Consider the following 9,715-nt stretch of genomic DNA (forward strand, 5'->3'; position numbering starts at 1 on the left):
ATGCCAACATGTGAAAGAACACAACACACAAAGCCCACGAAAATATGGAGATCATCACCATGAGCTATCAAGAGGCGGCCTCTCACTCAGCCTTCAGGCAGCTGTGAGGACCCCCAACCCCCACGAGGGCTCTCCCTCCAGCCCCGCCAGCTCAGGGCCTGGACGGTCTGCTACCTGCCTTGTTCAACTGGCTCTCAGATGCACCCCAGGCCCCCGCCCCCCGAGCCGCCGCCTCCTCACCGCCTCTGCACTGGGGTCACGCACAGGGCCCTCCACGTGTAGCACGACTGGCTGCTCTCCACCACCACCGCGCTGACCACGTCGTGCCTCTGTGGCACGTAGCCTTCCGGGAGCTTCAGGGAGTCCAGAGTGAAAAAGATGTAGTCGTTGATCACCCCGTTCCTCCCACAGAGGCTGGACACGCAGACCTGCAAGCACAGCACCAGACGCTGGCAGTGTGCACGGGGCTGCCGCAGCCAGTGAGGCTCAGGCCTGGTCTCGGAGGAGGAGCAATGCCCCCAGCGGGACCGGCCAGGCAGGGAGCGGGGCCCAGCGCACACCTCCACCCGCAACCTCAATTCCCTCCTCTGTTCCAGTCCCCACTCCCCAGACCACAGCCGTTGCTACGAGCGAGGGCAGAGCCCACACCCCACTCCATGCATTCCCACCATCAGACGCTTTAACACTCCTCGTCCCTTCGTGACCTAGAATTTAACTATGTGAGTGTGCAGGCCGGCCGCCGGTGACCTCGGTAAGACATCAGGGTCTTCTCTGTCCGAGACGGACCCTCATTTATCCTGACCTCCCATTGCACCCAGGACCCCGGGCCGCTCGAGGCTCAGCACCTACCCGGTCCACACGCTTGTACCTCAGTGGCTTCACCGAGATGGCCTCACTGCTCCACGTGCCCGGCCGGATCCAGTACTCGGCCTCCACCCAGTCCCCCTTGCAAGGCTTGAAACCTCCAAGGCAGGGAAACCGGGCATGTTACTTGGTAATGCAACATCAAAGTGTACAATTCACTCTGCAGTTATGTTTCTGTTCTGAGACACACATGACTGGTTGAGAAAGGTGCTCACTGTTCCTGTTAGGAACCAGCGTATCCACCTGGGTTCTCTTCCAGGTTTACCCACGCCAACGGAGCAGAGGCTGTTACAGGCCAACCTGTCTTCCTGCCTACAAGGCAAGAGCAGGGGACCTGGTCTGCACAGTGTCAGGACCCCATTTGATTTCAGATACTCCCCAAAGTTCAAACAAAGAAAAACGTAACAAAGTGTCATCAACAACTGCAACCAAGTGGGCAGAATGGCAGCCCTCTACCCACAGCCCTGGCTCCAGGAGGTATGGGTACGTGTGGCACTCCTCTGCCAGCTCCTTGCAGACACTGTGAGTACCCTCCCCATCAGGGACACCCAGGGTGCACGGTGACACAGGGAGATGTGCTCAGACCTGAGGCCTGGGCGGCTACGGGTATCCCAGCCCAGGAGAGGGAGCCCCTCGCTGTGCCAGGGAGCTGGTAGGGTGGCCGGGAAAGCGGGGAAACGGCAGGGGCAGTGACGTGAGGTGGCAGCCAAGCCGTCCTGATGCGAAGCGGGGAGAGAGTGGTCTGGACAGGTAGGGCGTGGCACGCGGTGTAGCCACAACCGGTGATAACCTTTTGGTTGTTTTGTAATAAACATTTTTGCAGCAGTTAAGCTCAAAAAACAACAGTGCGTAATGAAATATGGAGTTTGTTTCTCAAGAAAGCTGGTGACGAGCACACAGCAGCCCAACCATCTGCGGACACTGCTACTCAGCAGCGGGGCCGTGCTGCACCACGTGCAGCGGCACAAAGCCACTGGAGGCAAAGCTCCTGAAGCAGCAGCTTCCAGGTCGGTGGGTGTTCTAGGCAGACTGCCAGAGGCACAAAGGCAGCCCAGCTACAGAGCACCCACAGCAAAGCCACTGCTCAAACAGACAGACCAGAAGGGAAAGGGCAAGGCTGGCTGGTCCACACAGGGCAGGCCTGGGGGCAGAGCAGGGGGGCATCTGGGGTAAAGAGCTCCAGCCTCAGGGTGGGGTGGGGTGGGGTGGGATGTCAGAGGCCTGGGATGAGATCCAGATAGGAGGAACCAGATGTTGGGCAGAGGCTTTAAGGGCAACACTCTGAGGACCTGGCAGATGAAAACCGGTCCCTGGTCCATCTCAAATCTCGTTATGAACATTAAAAAAAAAAAACCCACAAAACCTAATTTTAAACATGAAGCAGAAACGCATCCCGTGTACCTTCACACACACTCTCCAGGGAGAAGTACGTGGTCTGGTTGATGTAGCCGGCGCCGTCCATCAGCGAGGTCACGCAGCCGACCAGCACTCGGGGGCTGGAGTCGGACAGCCCTCTGCCGTGCCTCTTGCTGTTGTCTTCCCATTTATCTGAGACGGCTTCCACCTGCAAGACAGGCAAACTGCTACTTAAGACATACTGAGGACTCCAAGGAAAGCAAACCTCTGGCCAAGACCCCCTCATGAACAGAGGCAAAAATCTTCAATGAAATACTGGCAAACTGAATGCAGCTGCATAAGAAACGCGTTGCACACCACGATGGGGGGTTACCCCAGAATGCAGACGTGGCTCCACAAATGGAAGTCAGTCAGTGCCATCCAGCACACTGGCAGGACACAGGAAAAAATATGCGGTCATCTCAGCTGATACAGAAAAAGCATCTGACATAACTCAACACCTTCACACGATAAGAACTCAATCCAACAGGAAGAGACTGGAACTTCCTCAACAGGATAAAGGCCACGTGTGAGAAACCCACAGCTCACGTGACACTCGGTGGTGAGAGACTGAAAGCTTTCCCCCGAGGATAAGGAACAAGGCAAGGATGCCTGTTTTCACCACTTCTGTTCAACATAATACTGGAAGTCCCAGCCAGAGCAATTAGGCAAGAAGAAGCAATTTTAATAACCAAATTGGAAAGGAAGAAGTAAATTATCTACTTATAGATGACATGATCTTACACACAGAAAACGCTAAAAAATCTACAAAACACCTCTTAGAGCTAATAAAGGAATTCAGCAAAGTTCCAGCGTATGAAATCAACATACAAAAATCAGTCGTATTTCTATACACTTGCAACGAACAATTTAAAAAAGGCAACTGAGAAAACAATTCCATTTACGATAGCATCAAAAAGAATAAAACACTTAGGAATAAATTTAACCAAGGAGGTGGAAGACCTGTACACTGAAAACTATAAAATGTGGCTGCAAGCAGTCAGAGAAGACACAAATAAATGGAAACACATCTCACGTTCACGGATTAACATTAAGACATCAATACTACCCAAAGCGATCTATGGATTCAATGCAATCTCTATCAAAATCCCAATGATGTTTTTTGCAGAAATAGAAAAACCCATCCCAGAATGCATATGGAATCTCGAGTAATGCTGAATAGCCAAAACAATCTTGAAAAGGAAGAGCAAAGTTGGAGGACTCACACTTTTTGATTTCAAAACTTACTACAAGGGCTTCCCTGGTGGTGCAGTGGTTAAGAATCCACCTGCCAATGCAGGGGACATGGGTTCAAGCCCTGGTCCGGAAGATCCCATATGCCGCAGAGCAACTCAGCCCATGCGCCACAGCGACTGAGCCAGCGCTCTAGAGCCTGCGAGCCACAACTACTGAGCCCACGTGCCACAACTACCGAAGCCCACACACCTAGAGCCCGTGCTCCACAGCGAGAAGCCACCACAATGAGAAGCGCATGCACCGCAACAAAGAGTAGCCCCCGCTCGCCGCAACCAGAGAAAAGCCCGCGCGCAGCAACAAAGACTGAATGCAGCCAAAAAAAAAAAAAAAGTAAAAAACCAAACCAAAAAACCCCAAAAAACTTACTACAAAGCTACAGTAGTTAAAAGAGTGTAAAGACAGACAAAATACCAATGAAATAAAGAGCCCAGAAATAAACCCTCACATATCTGGTCAAAGGTGCCAACAAAGGTGCCAGGACCCTTCAAGAGGGAAAAGGTCTTCTCAAAAAACGGTGGTGGGAGAACTGGCTCTCAGCGTGCAAAAGAATGAAGTCAAACCCTCATCCAATACCATATTCAAAAATTAATTCAAAAATGGGTCAGACTTAAATTTAAGAACTAAAACTATAAAACCCTTAGAAGAAATCACAGGAGAAAATCTTCACGATCTTGGATTAGTTAATGATTTTTTTAAGTGTGACATCAAAGGCATAGGCTATTAAAAAAGGATAAATTGTACTCCATCAAAATTTAAAACTTTGGTGCATCAAAGGATATTACTGATATTAAGAAAAAGTTAAAAAATTCACAGAATGGGAGGAAATATCTGTAAACCACATATCTGATAAGGGATTAATACCCAGAATATATAAAAAAACTTCTACAACTTAACAAGAAAATAAACAACCTGATTAAAATATAAGCAAAAGAACTGAAAAGACATTTCTCTAAAGAAGATATATAAATGACCAATAAGCACATGAAAAGATGCTCAACATCACTAATTATTAGGGAAATATAAATCAAAACCACAATAAAACACCCCTTCACATCCACTAGAGTGGCTACTATCAAAAAATGGGAAAATAATTCAAGTTGGTGGAGATGTGGAGAAACTGGAACCCCTGTGCTGCTGGTGGGAATGTATAATGGTGCAGCCACTGGGGAAACTTTGGCGTACCCTCAAAAAGTTAAATATAGGATTACCACATGAGCATGCAATTCTACTCCAAGGTATAGACCCAAAAGAATTGAAAACTGGGACTCAGAAAGGTACTTTTCACAGCAGCATTACCCACAACAGCCAGAAAGTAGAAACAACGCAAGTGCCCATAAACAGGTGAGTGGAGAAACAAAATGTAATCTATGCATACAATGGAATATCATTTAGCCATTAGTAAGGAATGAAGTTCTGATACATGTTACACGGATATGCCTTGAAAATATTATGCTAAGTCTAATACGGCAGACACAAAAGGACTAATATCATACGATTCCACTTACATGAGGTACCCAGGATAGTCACATTTATAGAGACAGAAACTAGAATAGTGGATTATTGTTTAATGGGTATAGAGTTTATATTTGGGATGATGAAAAGTTATGAAAACAGACAGTGGGTATAAGCGCACAACAACATGAACGTACTTAGTGCCACTGAATGGCATTAAAAATTTAAATTAAAATTAATTTTATGTTATGCATATTTTACCACAATAAAAAAACCTGAATAAAAAATGAGCAAACAAATCCAGAGGGTAGAGCAAATGAGCCAATTCCAAAACTTTCACAAAGGAAGTCAGTTAAAACTGTTAAATGTTGGTAAATCAAGTGATTCAAGCATCTTCCAGAAGAGCTAAAAACAAACAAGGCAAGTACTTGGCCTGCGGAGTCCAAGTGCAGGTGGAGAGCAAGGAGGAAGCGCCTGTTCCTCGCTGGCGGCACGTTCCCGGCCACAGCGGCCCTGCAGGCCCTCCAGCCACCACACAGACGTTCTACGGTCGCGCCGTCCAATTTGGTGCCAGCTACGTTCAGTGCTTGAAATGTGGCTCGTGAAACTGAGGAATTAATTCTAAATTTTATTTAATTTTAATAAATTTAAATTTAAATAGCCACACATGGCTGGTAGGTGGCATTTACTAAAATGTAATGGTAACAAAGTATGTCTTGACCATTTTAAAAAGTAGTGGAGCTCAGTAAATTTGCAAGATACCAAATTACGTAACAAAAAAAAATCAACAGATTTCCTAGAGGGAAAGAAAAAGATTAATTTGAAAATACAAAGAAAAATTATATTGATAATGGAACAAAAACATTACAATTCTCAAAAATAAACTTCACAAGGAATCTGCAGAACTGAAGTGAACAAAAGAACACAAAGGAAGGCTTAAATAAGTGGACAGACATAATTTGTAGCTGGAGAAGACCTGCTATGATCCACACGTCTCTTGATCTAAATGGATCCACACACTCAGTGCTGGTCTGGGTGAGTCTGAGCCCAGGAGGAGAAATGGCAGGATTACTCTAACGTTTATCCACATCGAGGGGAGAGCCCAGAGAAGTCCATCCACAAAGAGGAGGAAGAGAGAAAACAGTCTGCCACCTGAGGACACAACCGTGCCACGTGGGCCACGTGCAGGCATCAGAACCGACAGGGTCCAGACGGGGTCCCAGGCAGATGGGATTCTGGTGTGTGACAAAGGGACCTTCCCACTCAGTAGGAAACAGGGGACCACTCAGCGGATGACTGGTGCGCTACCGGGGAAGAAACGTCTGGCTCCTTCTTTCAGTCTGTACATCCAGTAAGTTCCAGGTAAATTAAACATTTAAATGTCCATAAATTTTCACAGGAAAACCTGAGTGCATGTCGAATGAAAAGTGGGAAAAGCCTCTCTAAGGATTCGTACAGAGCCCGAGAGCCACATGGAAAAGACAGACACGTTAACTACATAAAATGAGACTTTATAAAACAAAGTCAAAAGATGATCTTGGGGGGGAAACATTTGCAACATTTTCATATAATAATATTGCTTAAAAAAGTCTAATTTCCAAAATGTAGAAAGTTTAATTTTAAAAAGTTGAACCCAACAAAAAAATGATAAAAGGACACTAAAATAACTCATAGAAAAAATGTGAAAATTTAATCTACTTTAAGGCTTAAGTGCAAATTAAAATTATAAGATCCCTTTCCAAAGTGATTGGTGCAGATTTCCAAGATCAATAACGTCCACATCCTTTTGCCAACGTGGGTAACAAGTGTCTCATCCTGCCCCTGAGTATGATTAGTGCAGCGTTACTGAAGGATAATTTGATGATAACCATTAACACGTTAAATGTGCACATACTCTCTGACTAACAATTATACTTCCAGGAAATCAGAGTACAAAAACGCAATTTTTTTTAAAGAAACACTTGCTGAATAGTAGAGTTCATTAATTATCTTGGCTAACTGGATAACAAAGGATCCAAATAGTTATTTTTAACAATACTTTTTTAAAAGCCTAGAAGAGTGGATACAGAAGTGGTAACAGTGTTTCTCTCCATGGCATACAGCTACAGGTTGTCTCTGACAGGTAAGTGAACAGGAGGACAGCGGCGTGAAGCCCAAGGTGTAGAGAGGCTTCCTCATGAACTCAGGCCTTACCCGGATTGCTTTCAGTCCATTCGACACCTTATTTTCTTCCACGACCGCAATAACTTCCTGTCCAACATTTAGAAGCACTTTGCTAGTCAAAGCCTCATTGGAGAAGTAGATCAAATCATCAATCATGCCATAATCGCCGCAGTACCTTGTCACGACACCCTGGACAGTTTTCAACTTGGTGTCACCTAAGACGGGAAAACAGAGAGGTTATATTGACCACAAATCAAGTGCACACTACAGTTAAGCCCCCCAGAGCGTCCGTGGGGCCAGGAGCCCTGCGGGCTGAGAACCTCCCTGGGGACTGGGGTGCGCAGAAAGCAGGGTTTTGGAGGCAGACTACCCAGGTTCCTCGCAGGGGCACAGGCGGTGGGCTCGATGGGGAGAGCCCATCTGCATCTGGCGGCCAGCTCTTCCCCAGCCATCTGTGGACCCTGGGCTAGGGCTTTAACCACCCCGTGCCTGTCCTCACTTGTAAAACGGGGACAGTCGTGGTCTCTGTCCGAGAGAGCTGTGTGAGGGTTATTACGTGACAGACGCGTGCAACGCGTAGACCTCTGAGTGGCTGGCACAGGCTGGGGGCACCGTAAACTGCTGTTAGCATTATAGCAGCATCGGGGAGTGGCTACTGCGCATCCTCGTCACCGCTGTTATCAATACCACCAGCAGCACGGTCAGGCGATTCTGTGTTATTTCACCAAAGCAGGCGCTGGAAGACGTTCTGGGCCTGGGGGGCAAGTCTGGCGTAGAACAGGGCCTGCCCTCATCCACTCAAGAGACCCCGGCCAGAACCCGTGCTCCGAGTCCGCACAGCACCTCGTCTGCTCCTTGTCAGACACAGAAGACACCCAAGTGCCCAGGGCACGGCCCAGCCACGGAAGCCCGCGGAAGCCTGGCTGGAACTCCGACTGCTGTTCAAGGGCCACATTTAACAGACAAGATCCGCGCGGACGGACGAAGCGACTTACTCCAGGCGGCAAAGGGGCACTAACAACTCTGGGCAGAGATAGCTTTCAGCGTGCTGCCCCAACAAGTAACTCCACGGCTGACGTTCTGGCTTCTCTTGCGGAGAATTTCGTCTTTTCAGAGGTTAGAGAAGGCAACTAGAGAATCACTACCCGGCGTTCAAGTCTCAGATGCAAAGAGGAATTGGGAGGAAATGCGAAAAGCCTTGGGGAAAAGCAGCCGTGTAATTCGGGGTGCAGGGAGGGACGCTGTGGCAGAAACAGAAGTACGTACAGCTTGTACTTCAGGAAGATGGGTTCGAAAACAATTTCAAGTAAACAGGAGGAGGATGCCACGAGACTCTAAAATGACAGTTTAAGACAGCCAGGTTACACTCTTCAGAGCTGTCGAAGCACACAACCGCAAGGGACACTGACACAGAGAGAACGGGAAGCCGTGCCGGGACGACGTGTCAAGGCGCTCCCGGCGCATGAAAACACAAAGCGGAAACAAGGAGGCACAGACCCCAAAAGCCGTAAAATGCTATTACGTACTGAGAAGACCTATTTAAGTTACACTGCAAAGAAGAGATCATCACGGGACAGACACGCCTCAGCTTCGAGTTAGAAAACACGCAAAAGCTCTCAAATCCCGATCTCGTCACACTAACGCCCTGGGACCCGGCTCGGACCACGCTCCTCCCCCACTCCCGCCCCACCAGGCGCAGGAAGCAGGCTTTGAGGGCCTCAGCGGCTCTCACTACGTCACCAGCCGCCCCACCCCCACCCCCGCGCCCGTCCACAGTCCCGGTCCACCGTCTGGCTGGGCGGCCTCAGGGGGCCGCGCGTACCAGCCCTTCCCGCGAGGCACCTTCTGCGAGCTTGGGCCCCGGCGGCCCAGCCTCCTCCTCGGGTTCTTCCGCCCTCCTCCAGAAGAAGGCCACCAGCTTGCCCGCGAGGTGCAGCATGGCCCGGCCGTTCGTCTCCGCCGCCCTAGGCGCCCGCACGCGGCCCGCCGCTCCCGCTGCCCTCAGCCAATGGGGTTGCTGCGCCCGAGCCTGCGCCTGCGCGCCCTCGAGCTTGGCCAATAGGGTTGTGGCGCCCGCGCCTGCGCCCACGCCTGGTCAAGCTCGGCCAATGGGGGTGTTGCACGCGCCAAGCCTGTTAGCTGCGGGTGGCCGGCGGTTGCTGACCGTTAGTGCGCGGCGTGGGAGTGACGTCATGCCTGGAGCTCAAGGCGTGCGCTGGTGGGCAGGGCTTCGCGCAGATGGGCGGGGCTTCGCCTAGGTGGGCCTCCCTCCGTCCATCGGAGGAGCGGGGAAGGCAGAGCATCTCACAGCTCTGTGCTGTTAGGTGTAGCTTTGGCAGATATGCTTTATCAAGTTGAGGAAGTTCCCTCTGTTCCTATTTTTCTGAGAGTTCTTATCGCGCTTGGGTGTGGAATTTTATCAAATGCTTTTTTCTGTATCTGTTGAAGTGATCATGTCGTTTTCGGGTGTTAATGAGAGTGAATAATACTGATTGATTTTTCAAATGTTAAGCCACCCGTGCTTTTCTGGGAACACTCAACTTGGTCATTGTTTATTATCCTTTTTGTGTATTGATTCAACTTG

The 9,715-nt window shown here is 49.1% G+C and overlaps 1 protein-coding gene across 1 annotated transcript in view; it reads right to left on the bottom strand.

Annotated features, from left to right (window-relative positions):
- MOV10L1 (Mov10 like RNA helicase 1) overlaps nucleotides 1-9,070 on the bottom strand; it is a 44,874-nt gene extending 35,804 nt beyond the window's left edge. Inside the window, exons 1-5 of the mRNA XM_030855561.2 lie at nucleotides 8,974-9,070; nucleotides 7,162-7,346; nucleotides 2,266-2,428; nucleotides 850-962; nucleotides 241-428 (exon numbers count right to left, since the gene is read on the bottom strand). Of these exons, the coding sequence (XP_030711421.2) occupies nucleotides 241-428; nucleotides 850-962; nucleotides 2,266-2,428; nucleotides 7,162-7,346; nucleotides 8,974-9,070 (746 nt within the window). The remainder of the gene's footprint in view (nucleotides 1-240; nucleotides 429-849; nucleotides 963-2,265; nucleotides 2,429-7,161; nucleotides 7,347-8,973) is intronic.
- Nucleotides 9,071-9,715: the final 645 nt, after the last annotated feature.

Source organism: Globicephala melas, chromosome 10 (assembly GCF_963455315.2).
Source record: "Globicephala melas chromosome 10, mGloMel1.2, whole genome shotgun sequence".
In the NCBI taxonomy this organism is placed as follows: domain Eukaryota; kingdom Metazoa; phylum Chordata; class Mammalia; order Artiodactyla; family Delphinidae; genus Globicephala; species Globicephala melas.